The sequence below is a fragment of the Salvelinus namaycush genome, chromosome 4, assembly GCF_016432855.1.
Source record: "Salvelinus namaycush isolate Seneca chromosome 4, SaNama_1.0, whole genome shotgun sequence".
Taxonomy (NCBI): Eukaryota; Metazoa; Chordata; class Actinopteri; order Salmoniformes; family Salmonidae; genus Salvelinus; species Salvelinus namaycush.
This window is the reverse complement of record NC_052310.1, coordinates 24414401-24435762: the sequence shown is the minus strand read 5'-3', so window position 1 is coordinate 24435762 and position 21362 is coordinate 24414401. Positions and strand designations below refer to the sequence as shown.

At 42.5% G+C, this 21362-nt stretch overlaps 1 protein-coding gene across 1 annotated transcript in view; it reads right to left on the bottom strand.

The window, feature by feature from the left end:
* The window catches only part of LOC120046365 (LIM and SH3 domain protein 1-like), a 41409-nt gene extending 20248 nt beyond the window's left edge, over positions 1 to 21161 (bottom strand). Inside the window, exons 1-5 of the mRNA XM_038991544.1 lie at positions 20895 to 21161; positions 19564 to 19658; positions 18677 to 18761; positions 2897 to 3004; positions 719 to 791 (exon numbers count right to left, since the gene is read on the bottom strand). Coding sequence (XP_038847472.1) covers positions 719 to 791; positions 2897 to 3004; positions 18677 to 18761; positions 19564 to 19658; positions 20895 to 20963 — 430 coding nt within the window. The 5' untranslated portion in view covers positions 20964 to 21161. The remainder of the gene's footprint in view (positions 1 to 718; positions 792 to 2896; positions 3005 to 18676; positions 18762 to 19563; positions 19659 to 20894) is intronic.
* Between the last annotated feature and the right edge of the window lie 201 nt (positions 21162 to 21362).

The following is a 21362-nucleotide window of genomic DNA, read 5'->3' as shown; positions in this document are numbered from 1 at the left end:
GCCCAAACCAGGTGCTGCTGATTAGTGTAACTATGGTAACCAGTACAGAAAGACATGTATGCTATGTCTTGCTATGCTAGCAAGTACTAGTTACTAGATATAGTATGCTAACAAGTACTAACACGGAAGCCCCCTAGGTTTTAAATTCTAGAAATATCTGTCTTAAAATGTACAGTTGTCAACTGGAAGCCGTTCTTAAAGTTGCCAACTTTATGCAACATTTCAGAATAATTCATTAATACATTTTTGGTAATGACTTGGAAGTATGGCCTAATACTACCTAATGCTACAGATGCAAGGCAGACATAGACATTTAAAACAATTTGTAGTATTAGGGCATCAGGCTGTCTGATAGTGGACTGTGTACTGAGAATGGCAGTGATAAGCATTATTAGCTTATCAATTGACTTTTCTAAAATCGTGAATAATAGACCATATGAGTAAAAAAATGGTTGAAAACAATATTCAAGTCAAAATGGGCTTTTGGGTTGTTATTTTCTTTTCTCTTCCCCCTCCCTCCCTAACTTCCTCCCTCTCTCTTTCTTTCCCTCTCTATATATCCAAATACTTACTTCCAAATGTTTATAAGTTTGCTGGCATACCCAAAATAGTATTTGAACCCAGCCAGGTCTGTTACAGTATGCTTTTTATTGTGTGTGTGTATGTGTGTATGCGTGTGTGCACGTCGCATGTGCCTGCATGTGTGTGGAGTATTTACCTTGACTGGCATTCACTGGGGGTGGGGCATCACTACTAATTCTGCTCTTCTCGAATTCCTCATGATACTTTATCTACAGACAGACAGACAGACAGACAGACAGACAGACAGACAGACAGACAGACAGACAGACAGACAGACAGACAGACAGACAGACAGACAGACAGACACAGACAGACAGGAGACATCATACATTGTACTGAGAGAATACTGCACGTCATAGATCATTCCAGAAGGGGTCACTATGTTGCCAAATTCTGCCATCAACAACGCAATAATCTAGGTTTGTGTGAAGTACCATTTTTGGAGGTATTGAAAAAAACAAAGAGGAAATTACATTTCAAAGACAACAGTGATTTAACAATTAATACGTTTGCAACCAAGTTAAGCCCTGATCACATAAAGTTCTAAAACGAGATCACTTTCCCATCCACAACCATGTGCTAAGAAAATCCTACAATGGTTCCTTTCCTTGTTTCCTTTCCTTCATGACCACTTGTCTTAAAGAGCTGGATAGGGTTAGTAGTTCTCATAAACCAGTAGCAATTGTATCTAGTAACCCTTACAGGAGACAAGTGGCCATGAAAGGAAAGGAGACGATCTGTCCGAACTGTGTACAACTACTGGAATGCAGCCATTGAAATTTGAGGATCGAGGAAACAGAGGACTGAATGTCCAGAGGAAGCGAAGTGCAGCCCTGTGTAACCCCCTCGTCCTCAAACGACCTGAAGTAAACAAACGAGGGAACTAACCAAACTACTAAGGAGCTTTAGAACGAGAGGAAAAGAGGGATAACAAATATAGAGTGTATGTAAAAGACAGAGAGAAAGACAAGAAAACAGAGAAAATAGCTAGAATAGAATAAAGACAATAACAGCTAGAGGCAGACTGAGGCAAGCATTCAGAAAAATCAAAGAGAGATAAAGAGTGAAGAATGTGAGACAAGCAGAGAGAGGGGAGGACAACGACGAGACAGAAAGACCGGAGAGAGAGAGAGGACACATCTAGACAGAAACACAGAGAGTAAGAGGAAAGAATGAAAGGAGAAACATAAACAGACAGAACTAGGGGGGAGTCAGTGGAGGGGATTATGTTAGTCTGACACTTGAAGTCACATTTCAGACATTTCTTAGGGCCCCAGAAGGAGTTGCCCTATATGGTCAAACTCCCTCAGCTATGAGGAGAAAGTGAATGTCCACTCTCAGTTTTCTGCTGTTCCCCAGATAGACACTCTCACTCTCTCTCTCTCTCTCTTGCCTTTTTCTATACTCTCACTCTCTCTCTTGCCTTTTTCTATACTCTCACTCTCTCTCTCTCTTGCCTTTTTCTATACTCTCTCTCTTGCCTTTTCTATACTCTCTCTCTCTCTCGCCTTTTTCTATACTCTCTCTCTCTCTTGCCTTTTTCTATACTCTCTCTCTTGCCTTTTTCTATACTCTCTCTCTCTCTTGCCTTTTTCTATACTCTCTCTCTCTCTCTTGCCTTTTTCTATACTCTCTCTCTTGCCTTTTTCTATACTCTCTCTCTCTCTCTCTCTCTCTCTACCCCCTTCCTCTTCCCACTCCCTTCTCTCTATCCCTCTTCTCTCTCTCCCCCTTCTCTCTCTCTCTCTCTCACTACCCCCTTCCTCTTTCGTATCTCTCTCTCTCTCTCACTCTCTTTCTCTCCTTGGAGCAGCAGTAGCAGAGTGGAATGAGGAGAGATAGTGTTGAATTCTAGCCATGGCTCTCCATTATACCTCTAGGGAATACCACAGTCTCTAACAGTCTCATTCTTTTAGCCTTATCTGATATATGATATAGAGATGGAATGAGATAGATTGAGCCAGTCCATTTGACAAAATCTGTCTATTAGTTTGGTCAGTCAGGAGAAAATGTGTTTATGTTTGCTGATGGAAAAAGGATAAGGGAGAGCACAAAACAGTACAGCCTGCAAAGAAGAACTGCCGTTTTGTACGTAGCACTATTAGCAATGGTGCTTGGTCCCAGATCTGTAAACGTATTAAGCGTAAACAGATGTGGGACCAGGCTAGTAGCAATGACCTTTGCAGCTAAAATCTTTTGGTCCAAAGTGAGAAGAGGGGGAGATGGGGAAGTGGGTGTAGTTCATTAGGAATGTTGATTCGATACTGGTTTAGTTCTGTTTTTGAAAATGTAGATACAGAGTTAATAGACTTACGTTGCTGATCTGGTCTTGCGTTTTCTTCACTCTCTGCATCTCCGGTGTGTCGGCCACCACGCTGAAGCCTTTCCCCTTGTTCTTCTCAAACTCCTCTTTGTACAGCGCCTGACACACGCAAACGCACGCACGCACACAGAAACACACACACACGGGTTTACAGAAAACCTCACGTACTAACAACATTTCCTCACTTGCTTACTTACTGTATGTCATACAGACACACATGAGCCATTACACTTCAGTAGGAGGGCTGAAATAGAAATACTGTACTACAATTATAACATTAGTGGTTACGATAGTGTTGATTGGGCCATGCATTCATGTTAAATATACTTTTTCTCCTCGTCTTTTCTCCGTGAACCCTCCATATTCTGGAACGAAATTGCTCACGTCCACAAAGAACTACATTCCCTAAATGCTCACCACAACACCCAGATCCGTTCACCAGTTCTTTCATGAAGATAGGTTTTTAAAATGATAATTCTGCCATAGACAACTATTGAACAGACATTTCAAGAAATCCAACAAAGTTGTCAATAGTGACACTCGAATCACAGAGAAAGATTAATTGTGACCTTCAACTTCCGTTTGAATATTTAAGAAGGGTGTTGTTGATATAATTAAAACCAATCTTACAGTCAAAATGAAGGGAAGCTAATTTGGTACATGTCCTGTAATATGGCACCTGCTAACGGCTAATTTTCATCTTTGTTGAAGGAGAAAAAGATCATTTATAGAAGTGGTATAGATAATACATTCTCACTCATGGCAAGCAACACGTGTTGATTGTATCGCTATGAGGGTTGTACATTTTATTTCACGTTGTTGCTCTGCTCTCACACAATCTGAAATCTCTGCGATGTGCTAACGCTAGGCTAGCTAGCTAGCACTTGGAAACAAATAGGACAGGTAGCGATAGCATAACTAACGTTAGCTAGTAGCTATCTAGCTAGCTATGCTTGAATTTGCCTTTAGAAAGTAGTTATTTTCTCCTGTCTGTGTGGTTCATGTTTGTCAAACAGACAGTCTGTTCTCTTTCATTGACAGCCGGCATTTTCAAAGCGGTTCTGTTGATTTATGGGCAGGCGTATTTATGTTAGCTAACTGGCTGACTAAATTAGCAAGCTAGCCAACTACCTAGCTAATTACCATATGAGCTAATCGGCCGTATCACTTGCTAATTGTAAGTTTACTAGCTATCTGCCTAAATGTCAGTGAAGTCATGATAAAGGCAAAAGGCTCAGGCCTCATTCAGTGTGAGCTTTTGGCAGGACTCTGGTACTTAACAGCTAAATTTAGCAAAACCCTAGAATGGAGGATGGTCGGGGAGGATGTGTGGCATATAATGCAAACGTCTAGCAAACCAAAGGTTGCGTGTTTGAATCGCGTCTGGGACAACTTGAGTACTTTAGCTAAAAAGCAACTTAAGCTAACCACAACTTTAGCTAACCTCAACCATAGTGTTGTGCAACTACTTAGCATGTTAGTTAACCCTCAACCTAACCCTAACAGACCTGGAATAATTATAGTTTTACTATGCTTTGTGGAAAGTAACTATTTTACCCGGGGAACACATAGTTCCTTTGGAGGTGACTACAACTATTTGAATACAGATCCCAAAAATTACTACCAATATTTTGTACCGATAAGTACAAATAAGTTATGACGCTCAACTACTGTATGACTCTTTCAACATGCCACTGAAAACGTTGAAGTCTGCAATTAATTTGACCATACCTGAAAATACTGACAGAGTAATTCAAAGCCATTTGCAAATATTGCAAACAGCAAGTTGGATGCTTAGCAAAAAAACAACTTCTAACCTCTTTGTCGATCTGAGGTTAAGGGTTCTTGTTTCAAACACACACTATACCATCTTTAAAGGGATGGTTTACTCAGAATTTAAACTAACATGATCTTCTTGGCTGTAGTTGATTCAAGAAGGCAGTTTTGGGATATTTTGTTTCCTTTCGATACTTAATACCCATTTTTTGTTCCTGTTAGCATTCTCAGTAACACTTAACATTAAACTGTTCTTGTGCCTTTTTAATACAACTGTAATTACCTTTGGAGTAACATTTTATTAGCATGTTGTTACATAACACTTTGGTAATTGCATTTTAATTGCATAGCAATGAGCTGAGAGTTTTGTAACAACCGTACACAAGGTATAGTGACTGCCCCATATTCCAATTATGTAATAACTCCATTATTATGCAATTATAAAGCCATTTCCAAAGTCCTATGTAAAAACAATGTTGTTATTGTAATAATCACAAAGTTACAGCACATGTATAGGAACTTGATGTAAAGAATTACTGTACTACCTTATGTCTCACTCAATATGAAAATATATTTGTTAGTCATTTTGAAGCTGCAAAAGTGGTCTACTCTAATGTTGAGGTGATTCCATGTTGTCACGCCCTGACTTTAGTTATATTTGCTTTCTTTATTATTTGGTTAGGTCAGGGTGTGACAAGGGTGGTTTGTTTAGTTTTTGTATTGTCTAGGGGTTTTTGTCTTGTCTATGGTTTTTTGGTTATCTATGGGGATTTTGTATTGTCTAGGGGTATGTAGGTTTATGGTGGCCTGAATGGGTTCCCAATCAGAGACAGCTGTTTATCGTTGTCTCTGATTGGGGAGCCTATTTAGGTTGCCATTTTCCATGTTGGTTTTGTGGGTAGTTGTCCATGTTTAGTTGCCTGTGAGCACTACGTTGGCTTCACGTGTCGGTTGGTTGTTTATTGTTTTGTTGGCGACAACGTTAAATAAACAAGTATGTACGCTCAAAACGCTGCGCCTTGGTCCACTCCTTTAAACGGCCGTGACACATGTCCCTCATGTATTTCATTTTAGGCTATAAACTATATTAAACTGAATATCTAAGAACCCTCCAAACCATGTGCGTATGATCATTATATTCAAATACCTTCAAATATTATTTGGTTTTCTGAGAGGTATTCAAAAATACTTTCAAATATTATTTGTTTTTCTGAATTTGAATATCAAAGAAAACAGTTGCCTTTTAGTTGAAGCTCTATATAAACTATATTTGACTACCTTGAGTATTTTAAAAGTTGGTATTTTAAAATAAACTACAAAACAGAACTAATTTCTGCCCAGGTCTGAACCCTAAACCTTAGCCTAGCTAACGTAGTCACCTAACTAACATTAGCCACAAATGCGAATGCAACAAGATGTGAACTAGAAATCATGTTGCAGCTGATTGCCCTGATTTTTTGTTATTTGACTCAACTTTAAATGTTGTACAGTGTATCAATAGCAGTGGCAGATTTAATAAACTGAGTTTGCTGTACAACCTTAGTGCATATGTCAAATTTAGGGCAGGGATGCTCATATCGAGCATACAGCCATGCAATCTACATAGAAAAACATTGGCAGTAGAATGGCCTTACTGAAGAGCTCAGTGACTTTCAACATGGCACCATCATAGGATGCCACATTTCCAACAAGTCAATTTGTCAAATTTCTGCCCTGCTAGAGTTGCCCCGGTCAACTGTAAGTGCTGTTATTGTAAAGTGGAAACGTCTAGGAGCAACAACGACTCTGCCGCAAAGTGGTAGGCCACACAAGCTCACAGAACAGGACTGCTGAGTGCTGAAATGCATAGCACGTAAAAATCGTCTGTCCTCGGTTGCAACACTCACTACCGAGTTCCAAACGGCCTCTGGAAGCAACTTCAGCACAATAACAGTTTATCGGGAGCTTCATGAAATGGGTTTCCATGGCCAAGCAGCCGCAAACAAGCCTAAGATCACCATGCATAATGCCAAGTGTCGGCTGGAGGGGTGTAAAGCTCACCGCCATTGGACTCTGGAGCAGTGGAAACGCATTCTCTGGTGATGAATCACACTTCACCATCTGGCAGTCCAACGGACTAATCTGGGTTTGGTGGATGCCAGGAGAATGCTATCTGCCCCAATGCATAGTGCCAACTGTGAAGTATGGTGGAGGAGGAATAATGGTCTGGGGCGGTTTTTCATGGTTCGGGCTAGGCCCCTTAGTTCCAGTGAAGGGACATTTTAACGCTACAGCATACAATGACATTCTAGACGATTCTGTGCTTCCAACTTTGTGGCAACAGTTTGGGGAAGGCCCTTTCCTCTTTCAGCATGACAATGTCCCCGTGCACAAAGCGAGGTCCATATAGAAATGGTTTTGAGATCGGTATGGAAGACCTCAACCCCATCAAACACCTTTGGGATGAATTGGAACACAGACTGCGAGCCAGGACGAATCGCCCAACATCCGTGCCCGACGTCACTATGGAAGCAAATCCCCGCAGCAATGTTCCAACATCTAGTGAAAAGCCTTCCCAGAAGAGTGGAGGTTGTTATAGCAGCAAAGGGGTGGCCAACTCCATATTAATGCCTATGATTTGGAAAGAGATGTTGGTCATGTAGTGTATATATACATATTATGATTATATTTTTACTCAAACCACCCGCAGGCCGGATTGGACCACCAATGTGTGTGGGTGTTAACTTCTTATGGCTGGGGGCAGTATTGAGTAGCTTGGATGAATAAGGTGCCCAGAGTAAACTGCCTGCTACTCAGGCCCAGAAGCTAAAATATGAATATTATTAGTAGATTTGGATAGAAAACACTCTGAAGTTTCTAAAACTGTTTGAATGATGTCTGTGAGTAAAACAGAACTCATATGGCAGGCAAAAACACGAGAAAAAATCCAACCAGGAAGTGGGAAATCTGAGGTTTGTAGGTTTTCAAGTCTTTGCCTATCCAATATACAGTGTCTATGGGGTCATATTGCACTTCCTACGGCTTCCACTAGATGTCAACAGTCTTTAGAACCTTGTTTCAGGCTTCTACTGTGAAGGGGGAGAGAATAAGAGCTGAGTGACTAAGAGGTCTGGCAGAATGCCATGAGCTCAGTCAGGAGTGCACTCGTGAGAGGTAGCTGCGTTCATTTTCCTTTCTAAAAATACAAAGGAATTCTTTAACATTATTGAAGATATATGTTAAAAACATCCTAAAGATTGATTCTATACATCGTTTGACATGTTTCTACGAACTGTAATGGAACTTTTTGACTTTTCGTCTGGCCTGTGCCTCATGAATTTGGATTTGTGAACTAAACGCGCAAACAAAAAGGAGGTATTTGGACATAAATTATGGACTTTATCGAACAAAACAAACATTTATTGTGGAACTGGGATTCCTGGGAGTGCATTCTGATGAAGATCATCAAAGGTAAGTTAATATTTATAATGCTATCCGTAAAGCTTTTTTGAAATCTGACACAGCGGTTGCATTAAGGAGAAGTTTATCTATAATTCCATGCATAACACTTGTATCTTTTATCAATGTTTATTATGAGTATTTCTGTAAATTGATGTGGCTCTCTGCAAAATCACCGAATGTTTTGGAAGCAAAACATTACTGAACATAACGCGCCAATGTAAACTGAGATTTTTGGTTATAAATATGAACTTTATTGAACAAAACATACATGTATTGTGTAGCATGAAGTCCTATGAGTGTCATCTGATGAAGATCATCAAAGGTTAGTGATTCATTTTATCTCTATTTCTGCTTTTTGTGACTCCTCTCTTTGGCTGGAAAAATGGCTGTGTTTTTCTGTGACTAGATGCTGACCTAACATAATTGCATGGTATGCTTTCATCGTAAAACCTTTTTGAAATCGGACACTGTTGTCACGCCCTGGCCTTAGTATTCTTTGTTTTCTTTATGTTTTTTAGTTAGGTCAGGGTGTGACATGGGGAATGTGTTTTTGTAGTGTCTAGTGTAGTTGTCTAGTTATGTCTATGGCTGCCTAGATTGGTTCTCAATTAGAGGCAGCTGTGGTTCATTGTCTCTGATTGAGAGCCATATTTAAGGCAGTCATAGGCATTGGGGTTTTGTGGGTAATTGTCTGTGTATGTTCTATGTTGCATGTGTGCACCTAGTTCATTTATATAGCTTCACGTTCGTCTATTTGTTGTTTAGTTTCGTTTTTCTTCTTTATAATAAAGAGAATATGTATTTTTCACACGCTGCGCCTTGGTCCACTCTCTCACCCTTAGACAGCCGTGACAGAATTACCCACCTAAATCGGACCAAGCGGCGTGTCAAGCGGCAACAGGACCCACCTACACAGGATTTCTGGACATGGGAGGACGAATTGGATGGTAAGGGACCTTGGGCTCAACCAGGAGAATATCGCCGCCCCAAAGCTGAGCTGGAGGCAGCGAAAGCCGAGAGGAGGCGATATGAGGAGGCAGCACGGAGGCAAGGCTGGAAGCCCGTGAGTACTACCCAAAAATTTATTGGGGGGGGCTTAAAGGGAGTGTGGCGAAGTCAGGTAGGAGACCTGCGCATACTCCCTGTACTTACCGTGGAGAGCGAGAGTACGGGCAGACACCGTGTTACGCAGTAGAGCGCATGGTGTCTCCTGTACGCGTGCATAGCCCGGTTCGGTACATTCCAGCTCCACGTATTGGCCGGGCTAGATTGAGCGTTGAGCCGGATGTCATGAAGCCGGCCCAACGCATCTGGCCACCAGTGTGTCTCCTCGGGCCGGCTTACATGGCACCAGCCTTACGCATGGTGTCCCCGGTTCGCCTACATAGCCCTGTGCGGGTTATTCCACCTCCCCGCACTGGTCAGGCGACGGGGAGCATACAACCAGGTAAGGTTGGGCAGGCTCAGTGCTCAAGGGAGCCAGTACGCCTGCACGGTCCGGTATTTCCGGCGCCACCTCCCCGCCCCAGCCCAGTACCACCAGTGCCTACACCACGCACCAGGCTTCCAGTGTGTCTCCAGAGCCCTGTTCCTCCTCCACGCACTCGCCCTATGGTGCGTGTCTCCAGCCCGGTACCACCAGTTCCGGCACCACGCACCAAGCCTCCTGTGTGTCCCCAGAGTCCTGTGCGTCCTGTTGTTGTTCCCCGCACTAGCCTGAAGGTGCGTGTCCTTAACCCGGTGCCTCCAGTTCCGGCACCACGCACCAGGCCTACAGTGCGTCTCAGCCGGCCAGAGTCTGCCGTCTGCCCAGCGGTGCCTGAACTGCCCGTCTGCCCAGCGGCGCCTGAACTGCCCGTCTGCCCAGCGGCGCCTGAACTGCCCGTCTGCCCAACGGCGCCTGAACTGCCCGTCTGCCCAACGGTGCCTGAACTGCCCGTCTGCCCAACACCGTCTGAACTGTCCGTCTGCCAAGCGCCGCATGAACTGCCCGTCTGGACTGAGCCTTCAAAGCCGCCCGTCTGCCATGAGCCTTCAGAGCCGTCCGCCAGACAGGAGCCGCTAGAGCCTTCCGCCAGACAGGAGCAGCCAGAGCCTTCCGCCAGACAGGAGCAGCCAGAGCCTTCCGCCAGACAGGAGCAGCCAGAGCCTTCCGCCAGACAGGAGCAGCCAGAGCCTTCCGCCAGACAGGAGCAGCCAGAGCCTTCCGCCAGACAGGATCAGCCAGAGCCTTCCGCCAGACAGGATCAGCCAGAGCCTTCCGCCAGACAGGATCAGCCAGAGCCTTCCGCCAGACAGGATCAGCCAGAGCCGTCCGCCAGCCATGACCAGCCAGAGCCGTCCGCCAGCCATGACCAGCCAGAGCCGTCCGCCAGCCATGACCAGCCAGAGCCGTCAGCCAGCCATGACCAGCCAGAGCCGTCAGCCAGTCCGGAGCTGCCGTCCCTCAGTCCGGAGCTGCCGTCCCTCAGTCCGGAGCTGCCGCCCCTCAGTCCGGAGCTGCCCCTCATTCCTGTGTTGCCCCTCAGTCCGGTGCTGCCCCCTAATCCAGTGGGGTTAATTTGGAGGGTGGCCATTTGGAGGAGGCTACCAAAGCGGGTATTGACAATGGTGAAGTGGGGGCCACGTCCCGCACCCGAGCCGCCGCCATGATAGGGCCCACCCCGGACCCTCCTCTTTCTATGTCAGTTTGTGCGGTCGGAGTCCGCACCTTTGGGGGGGGGTACTGTCACGCCCTGGCCTTAGTATTCTTTGTTTTCTTTATGTTTTTTAGTTAGGTCAGGGTGTGACATGGGGAATGTATGTGTTTTTGTAGTGTCTAGTGTAGTTGTCTAGTTATGTCTATGGCTGCCTAGATTGGTTCTCAATTAGAGGCAGCTGTGGTTCATTGTCTCTGATTGAGAGCCATATTTAAGGCAGTCATAGGCATTGGGGTTTTGTGGGTAATTGTCTGTGTCTATGTTCTATGTTGCATGTGTGCACCTAGTTCATTTATATAGCTTCACGTTCGTCTATTTGTTGTTTAGTTTCGTTTTTCTTCTTTATAATAAAGAGAATATGTATTTTTCACACGCTGCGCCTTGGTCCACTCTCTCACCCTTAGACAGCCGTGACAACTGTGGTGTGATTAACAACAAGTTTATCTTTAAAATGATGTATAATACTTGTATGTTTGAGGAATTTTAATTATGAGATTTCTGTTGTTTGAATTTGGCGCCCTGCACTTTCACTGGCTGTTGTCATATCGATCCCGTTAACGGGATTTCAGCCGTAAGAAGTTAAATTCGATTTGTGTTTGTGATCATGCCGTTTATAGTTAGGCCTACAACAGACAAAGAAGTTTGTACAACATGTCGTAGGCTGTAACAGACAAAGACGTCTGATCATCGCCAGGGGGTGAGTGAGAACTGGAAGGGAGGGGAAAGCAGCAGTGGAGCTACCGGAGCTACATAAAAACATTTGTGAATAAAGTATAACATGCGCAGAAGGTTGCTTGGCTATTGGGAAGAGGCATCCAGAGAGTCTGGTCATCCAGCTAATATTCCAATACTTTTTTGTAAAATAAACCAATGGTGACTCCATACCGTTGCCTCTGCTCTAATATTTGTAAGGTTGCCCATGGAATGGTCTTCCCCAGAGCTGAAGATCTGAATCAGATTCTGTGCATGTGCTTCTTTACCCCTAATTTGCACACACATTTTTATGGTCACCCTCGCTTCACATTTCGAACTGTCAAACGTGTAAGAACCAATGCTGGAGATGAGAAGCAGGAACGGGGAGTAGAACATTTAATATAGCACAGACATGGAACAGGACAGGAACAGCGTCAGAACCAGGGAAGAAAATTACAAGCGAACATTAATGCTGAAGCGGGGAACAGAGCTGGGGAACAGACAGATAAAGGGGAGGAACACAGGCGATTGAGTCCAGGTGAGTGCAATGAATCGCTGATGCGCGTGACGAGGGGAGCAGGTGTGCGTAATGATGGTGGCAGGAATGCGCAATGCTGTGCAGCCTAGCGCCCTCGAGCGCCAGGGAGGGAGAGCGGGAGCAGGCGTGACAAATCGTGAATGATACGTTTTACCAGTGAAACGTCCATGCAGCATCTGAATGTCAACCATTGTGGTGGCATTTTCCTGTATTACCAAATGAGGATAGTTACAAACTACACACCAGTCAGAGTTATACTTAAACTACATCTTTAATAAGCTTTAAGCTTTAGCCTTTGACTTTCAACAATTCACTATCTATAACGAACCATTGAGAGTGACTACAGAAAAATACAAAGATCTTTTATAGCCAAGATATACCCCTCTCAACTTACATGACGAACCACAGATCTTAGGAACAGTTCACAGAGGTTAAGACTTGTATGAAAGATATCTATAAAACATAGCAGACAGTTACTGCTGTGTCAACAGTTCTCATTGTAAAGACCAGTGTCTGGCCCCCTCCTACTCCAAACTGGAACCCGTCTCACCCTGGTACGGTATAGCACGAAAACATTACCTTTACTATCTGGAATGCTCTTTAGGCTTCATTACCCAAAGAAATCGTAAATCTCCTCTGTCAGTGCTATCTCATAGAGGCCCATCCTCAGTGGAACACACACAATACTCTATTCTGTCGAATGTAACAACTATTATAATCTAATACAAGCATTATAACATTATCTTACAAGCATTATAACATCATCTTGCAATTTTTCCACGACACCATTTCATCTCAATAATTTTCACAGAAACATGCATCTAGATCTTCTTGAGTTATGTACAGTGTTGTTTTGAGGTACATTGTTATTCTGGATTAAGTACAGTGAGTGGATTTTAGAGCAGATGGTGTTTACAAACTGTAGCATACCTGTGTTTTGTTTCAATCAAAACACATATTTTGCCTAGTGGTGGGTAGGGCTGTGGCAGTCACGAGATTTTGTCAGCTGGTTATTGTCATGCAAAAGTCTGCCGGTCTGGCGGTAATTGACCGTTAATTAACATAAACAAGTTTAGCTGCATACAAAACGCTTTATGCACGCCTTTGAAACATTTACATTTTAAAAAAGTATAATAAATCAATTTAATATTCATCATCACAATAAATCAAATATTTATTTTAGTCAGGTCTAAAGAAACATGATATGAAGAAAATGTATTTCAGAAGAACAGAATTTGAGTTGGCCTACTGTATGTTATCTGGCAATGCACCATGTCATAGGCTGTAGGCTTGTTAATTTAGCTGACAAGATATGTCCTGTGCCATTAAATATATTATATGATTTTATAGTAAAAATAATATAATTGAACTTAGCTGAATAAAATAGAAAGGATATTTTTCCCATTCTGGAGCGAGGGCGCATATGAAGTGGCTATGTTGAGCGTTAACGTGATCATTTGTTACAGGTCCTATACGCTAGATTTAGAGTTATTTGCCAACTTTAATTGTGAATGATACAAACCTTACAATGTCTTAGAAATCAAAACATATACGGGCTACATGATACGAATATAGGCACTTGATGATTTGAGAAAGTCAAAAAAAAAAGCTTGCCTCACTTTCATCAAGTTATCATATCTTCACCCATCAAACTGTTCTCAATGTAATATTGTCTTTATTAATATGTAAAACTAGTTTAGATTTACAATGGCCCATTATAAAATGGGCAGGGGAAAAAGACATGTCGTCCGTATGCACTCGAATAGCGAATGAAGGCAGCACTCGGTTTTATAGTGGAGCATGTGCTTAATATGAGCAGCTGAGAAATACATATAACAACACTTATTTCACTCCATGTATCAACCACTGTTTGAGGGGCATGCTCTCGCTGCGTGACAGGTGATATTCCGCCCCAAACTCTGTATGCCATGGGCTCTCCAGCCCTGTTCCTGCAGCTACCCAGTGCTTAATTTGAGAAACCATGTGAAATCTGTTCGGCAACATTGATAGTAACATGTTTTCGCAACGAAACATATTTCACTAAACTGTTGACAGCCCCTCTCCAGGAGTAGATGGAAACGCATGGTGGTGAGATACTCTGTATAGCTAGAGGTAATGTGTCACCCAATGAATTATGAAAATATAAAAAATGCCCTATTACTAGGCTGTTCAAAATCAAATACAAATTCACTATAATTGTAGGCTAACTGTAAGCCTTTGAGGCTTGGGCTCATATGCCTAAGAATAAGCTCTAACATGTGTATTGATGTTTTGAATTAATCGTCACCTTAGAAAGCGCTGTCTATTTCATTGTGCTAGGCTTTGAAACAACATCCACAACGACCATGTTTTACACTCAGTTTCAACCTACTGTTGAACGTCTTTCTTCAAATTGATCATCACATTGAGGTGAGTTTTAAAAGCATGATACTGTTTTGATGATAAGTGTGTGATGTGATTTTCGATTGCATTTGCATTGATGTCAGAGTGGTTAGAGGGACAATAGAGTCCTGAGTACCAGGCCATTAGGACCTGATGGTCGTTAGCAAGTTGTGTACTATCAACGCATGTCCAGAGTTCATAAAAGGAGATTACCGTGACTCAACGGTCACATGGAATTTTACTGCGGTCATGACTCACGACTGCCGGTGTGGCGTTAATACGGTCACCGCAACAGCACCTAATGGTGCACGCTGTTGACTTTTGGCCGCATAAGATAAACATTTGACCATTTGCACAATCATCCTAAAATTTCATAAAAAATGACGTTTTACTATGCTATTATATTTGGTTATTTTATGTATGTATTTGGATATGAGTACTATCATTATGTGATCTTGCAGACATTGATTCAGCTTTGATATAACTTTAATAAACGAGCACCATTCTCCATTCCTCACTGAGATTCACCAGAGTAGCCTGTTCTAGGCACCCAAACAAGTAGAGCAGAAACTGAGTATAGTGGAGAATTTGGCACATGCGGAAATGCTTCGAACTTTTAGCTGTCAGGAAGAAGGTTCCAAAGAATTCGGATCCACAGATCCACCCCGTAATTTTAAAGCCTCCAACTGCTGGGAGCCACAAGTACTAAAGTCATTAACAACAACCCATAGCAGAGAAGAGAGAACTCCTCCTTGACACACACACACACACACACACACACACACACACACACACACACACACACACACACACACACACACACACACACACACACACACACACACACACACACACACACACACACACACACACACACACACACACACACTCAGATGTGAGTCATGTGCTTGCTATGCTATGAGGAATATGCTTTCTCAGTGAGGGAGAGCAGGGGTGCATCGACTTTTATGGTTATGGTTTATGAACAATAAAAAGGCCTTGCTCGGGTGAGTGAGAGTGAGGGGGAAAGGACCATACAGTGTTTACAGAAAGTACCCTCCTACAATAGGAGGATTCTAAGAAGTTACTAAACATTTATATTGTTTAACATTACATTAACATTTCCCTTTTGTCAAACCTTCCTCTAAAAGTTTTACCAAATTGACAGACAAGGCATTTTTTTCACTTAAATGTGAATTGCTAATCTTTGAGATACGGCTGTATCTACTATCATTAAAGGCCCAGTGCAGTCAAAAACTATATTTCCCTGTGTTTTAAATATATATTTCCACACTATGTGGTTGGAATAATACTGTGAAATTGTGAAAAGGATGATAATGCCCTTTTAGTGTAAGAGCTGTTTGAAAAGGCTGCGTGAAAGTTCTGTCTGTTTTGGTGGGATGGAGTGTTGGCCTGCCTGGTGACTTCACCAGTAAATTAGTTAATAGACCAATAAGAAAGATAGTTCCAAACATTGGATTAGGAATTTGTAAATGAATAGGATCTGGTTCAAAACCTTTCCCAATAACAGGTTGTTTTCAGCTCCCCACTCCCAGACAGTCCTAGCAAAATTGTTGCTTGAGAAATTGCTCTTTGGTAAGAAGCTATTTTTGTTTCTTTTTGATGATTTTAATTGATAACAACACAGCAAGGTACTTAATTGTTACCCAAAAATGATTTGATATCGATATAAAAACAGCTGCATTGGACCTTTAACATCTATGGTAGTGGGAAGAATTACTTATAACACTGCCCACTTAATATTTTCGCTAATACTAAACATACTGTACAGCTGTGTGTGCATAGTGGCTACTAACCTAAAAACACACAAAACACACTCCCGTTTCCTAGGAAGAAACGAGAGATAGAAGGAGAAATAAAGGAATAGAAAAAGGAACAGATAGTGATAGAGAAAGACAAGCAGAACAGGGGGTCTTTAGCGATAGGGGGGTTTGACCTTAAAGCCTTAGTCAAATATTTGATTCACGTTTGACTACCATTTTGTGGCTGTGGGGAGGATTTACTGGTATCAGTGTGGCTAGTAATAGGTTTAGGTTTATTTAATCATCTTGGTACATATGCAGAAACATAACATAAAATGTGATGTCATACAACAAGTGAAAAGATAAGACCAGCCTAAAAAGATAAGACCAGCCTTATCCATGACTATTGTTTTAGGGAAGAGTTATAGGTAACACTTCTTATGAATACCTTCTTCATAATGCATTATAAACACATTCATAGTGCCTTATTAGCTATGCATAATGCACTTTAAGCTATAACTACATGCATAAAGGATTATGAGTTATTATGCACATGAGATTCTGTATTGGATTGTACATCTTGGATTGGATCATCTTTGTTCATGGTAATGTACACTGAGTGTACAAAACATTAAGAACACCTTCCTAATATTGAGTTTCTCCATGATCACATTGGCCCCACAGGGGTTCCCAACCTTTTTACAGGGGTTCCCAACCATACTTTACATTTGATAAATTCCTAGAAGCGCTAGGAAATCTTTGCTAATTTAATGCAAATTTTCAGCAATTTTACGTAGTTTAACATGACATCTATTGTTGGGTATGCTATTTCATGATAATAATGATGGGGGAAATCAAGTCTAGCTCATTTGAAGTTATCTCCCTACCAAATATGTTGTAATAGTGTATTATAAGCCATTTTAACCTCTTATTCAGAACACCGGGGACTATCAAAGTAGCCAAATGCTTTATGGTTTTGTGCAGTTTTCAGAAAGTGAATAGCTCCATTGATGGCAACAAATATTTGTGACTCATTTGAAGGTTGTAGCTCAGCCTCTGAATGTCAAACCGAGGATATCCCTATGTCCAACAGGGTCGTGTCTTTCTTATGCAGTTTATGGTTGGTTGTTTCTAGCCTAAAGCATTGCAGAGATATTCATCATTATACATTGGTTTATTTAATAAGGATTGTTTTTTTTACCCCTCAAATCAAGTAAGGCCCTGCAAACCCCCTAGGAAACTTTATCTCGACCCCTAGGTTGGTAACCTCTGCAGTAGGGTCTCTGCAGTAGGGTGTCTGCAGTATCCATGTTGGTAATTGCTGGATAGATAACGTATGTGTTTGTGTGTGCGTGTGTGCGTGTGCGTGTGTGCGTGTGCGTGTGTGCGTGTGCGTGTGTGCGTGTGCGTGTGTGCGTGTGCGTGTGTGCGTGTGCGTGTGTGCGTGTGCGTGTGTGCGTGTGCGTGTGTGCGTGTGCGTGTGCGCGTGTGCGCGTGTGCGTGTGCGCGTGTGCGTGTGTGTGTGTGTGTGTGTGTGTTTCCATGGCCTCATTACTAATATGTGAGTTCAGATTGGGCCATGCAAACGTCAATGAAGTGTGTGTGTGTGTCTGTGTGAGTGTGTGTTAGTTTCTAAGGAGGGTAAAGAAGGATTCATCAGTTGTAGAAGGAATCCAATTGTCATGACAGCGGGGTAGAGAGCTGGGTTCAATCTGTCTTACTGAGTGACGGAGTAAGAGATGGAGATAGAGAGAGGAAAAGAACGATAGAAGAGGTCATGCCACAGGATTAAAGAAAGATTACTATGGTACCTGGGTAGCAATGACGGGAGGAAAAGGTTAGAGAGAGGTTACAGTACGACACCAAGTGTGTATGCGCCCTGCAAGGTAAGGTCTAATGTCAGGATTTAGAAGTCTATCTCTGCACACAGGACGTGAATCTGGGTTGTCTTTGATTCCCAGTCTAAAATAAATTGGTTTCAATTTCAATTTGGTTAAAGAGGCCGTAGATGTTGATTTGAGGGCCTTTGCACTCTTATAAACACTTATACCTCCCGAGTGGCACAGCGGTCTAAGGCACTGTATTGCAGTTCTAGAGGTGTCACTACAGACCCTGGTTCGTTCCCAGGCTGTGTCACAACCGGCCGTGATCGGGAGTCCCGTAGGGCGGCGCACAATTGGCCCAGCGTCGTCTGGGTAGGGGAGGGTTTGGCCGAGGAGGTAGGCCGTCATTGTAAATAAGAATTTGTTCTTAACTGACATGCCTAGTTAAATAAAGGTACAATTAATTAATTAATTATATGGGTATATACACACAGATAGGCAAGTTGCACACAGATAGTGTCCTGGACTACAGTAAAAAAAGCCTTTTTCATTGGAAAATCTCCATTGAAAGTACTTTGTGCTTTTTAGTCCAGGACTAGGTTTACTCTTTGTCTAGGAAACTGGCCCATAGAGTTCAGTAGTATCTGTGTTCTAACCTGGCTGTTCAACATGCTCTGCTGTTTGAGTCGCAGGTTCTCTGGGGTGTCAATCACAGAGGTGAAGGAGCTCTTTGGGTAGTGCCTGAAACAAAGAGCCAAAAAGAAGAGATATCAGAGCAGGATGTGAAGAGACATACACAGGGTAAGAATGTACATTTTTTCTTCTTCTAGGGCTTTTTTTCCACTGTCAATTGATTTTCAGTGGAATTTTTGGGCCTTTCCAGAGCACTGACCAAACTAAACTTGGGTGGTTGAAGCTAAGGTAATCTATGTTAAGTAGGCCCTCCTATAATGCCCCCCTCTGGAGAAGGGTGTGTGCACACAGGTAAAATACATCCTGGATTAGGAGTTAATCCCACCACACACACACTACTGTGAGTACACACATACACACACGTGTGCGCGCACACATGGACACGCAGCATGTCTGTGTTTGTCAGTTTGCCAACTGCACCCTGTCATGCATCCTGTGCACAATCCTTTCTTGGTTAATTTTATCTAGTCACCATAGGGGAGTGTGGGAGAAATTGTAAGACACTCTCTCTCTCTCTCTCTCTCTCTCTCAGAAGCAATCCTCATACGAATGACAGATTTGTCTCTGTCTCTTTAAACCTCCCTCCCTTCGCCCATCTGTCTGTCTGCCTAGTCCCACTTCTCTATATCACCTTTTCAATGACATGACAATAGCCTTACTGTCTTGTGATTCCCGTAGCTCATTGTAGTGGAGTTGGAGGGATCATTGTCTATCTGTCTGTCTGCCTGCCTGCATGAACGAAAATTCAAATGAAAAGCACCTAGCACACCAGACAACGTGCTTGCAGTGCCTGCCAGACAGATACAAACATGGACGATAATATCAATGGTATGCTGTGTGATATACTCACATACTGCAGTAGGGTTTCTTGTCGAAGCCTTGGTAATTCTTCATGTTAAGGGTCATTTTGCACACCTCGCAGCTGAAACATCCTTTATGCCAGTACTGTGAAGAATGGATGGAGAGAAAGGGAGGGAGGGAGAGAGAGAGAGAGATGGACAGATGGAGGGAGAGCGAGATGGACAGATGAAGAGAGAGAAAGATGGAAGGATGGGGTAGAGAGATGGAAGGAGACAGGGAGCAGGGAGAGAGGGGGAATATTAGGGTAAAATAGCTCAATTACATGATTTAGGACTAGTGTCACGACTCAAGTATGACTAAATCTATGACTGTTGGAATGTTTGTCCTATGGGAAAATCAAATCCAAGTGTAATGGCAAATTAAATGTAATCTGCAATGACAGCATGGGAAAATTCCATTCTTCTAACATTAAAGAACAGCTGCACCACCGTTCCATGACTCACAAAACCACCATATCCTCCTGACCCGTGTGGACTCGGAGTGGGGTGACATGGGAAATTGAGTTTTCAGACTTTATTTAGAAGAAATCCGTAAAGCAAGTGTAAAATATATTTGGAGGGATTTTTGTGCTTTCAACGTTCCAGATTTGACACACACACACACACACACCCACACCCACCCACCCACACACACACACACACACAGAATAACAATAACCAAAAATCATATCTGGTAGATAAGCACATGCCACAAACCTCAAGTGTTTGAAAATAGACATGATATGATCTTGGGCAGGGCTATGACAAATGCAATGAGCTTCACACACAACAAAATTGTGTTCATACTGTTCACAATACCAGGGTTATTATCACCATGTTGTAGATGTAGAGAGGGACATAGAGATTTGTTGAGCTTCCAATTCACTGGTCATGTAAAAGAGGAGAATTGATGTCTAGCTTGTCATGCACACCTTGCAGTTGTAATTGCATGTTACAGCCTATTACAACATGAATCAGCTCCCAAACAGGGGATTAACATGTAACATGGAGTAAATTATATTATTATATATGGACTGGATACATTTAGCTAGAGCTGGATAGATAAGGAATACTACCCACATCAGACAATGTTATCATAGGCTAGCCTATCCATTGTACATTTTCCAAAAGACTAAGTATAATGTACTATACTATAATGTATTGACACGGCAAAACTTATGAACCTTTAGTGCAACTAGATAATGTATCATTCATTGTTTTTTCCACCCATGCACCCAAAATTCGCTTGCACAAAGAAGATAGCTAACTCCCTCAATATAGTTTATTCTATTCTGTGAATATGCGTAGGCCAAAATGCGCTCGAATCATGCTCACTCCTTACCTTGTCTAGACAATTCACTTTTTCCGTGGGGTAAACCATTTTACTGCATCTTCCACATAACGGATTCATGGCGAAAGGGGAAAATCCTCTATCAGAAATAACGGGACGCAATGAAATTAATATTCTGGTGTAGACCTATTGAAGTGAACCTATCCAAAATAGCGTCGGGTAAATCGGCAGATATTCTAAATTCCAATAGTCAGGTTTTTGACAGCGCACAATTCTTACTAGGCGCGCGCGTTCACGAAATTGATTAAATGAAAACTCGGTCATGAGGCGAGAGGGAGAGGCTTATTTTCGGAGAGCGGAGAGGGAAGGCGGTACCGCTGTAATGATGTAGAACCTTCAAGCAGACAATTTGCTCCGTAATAACCTTATAAGGAATACAGCAGATGTGTCTTGTATTTGCTGTTATAAACAACATTGGCACAAGTATGGTTATGGTATTCAAGTCATTCGCAACTTGTA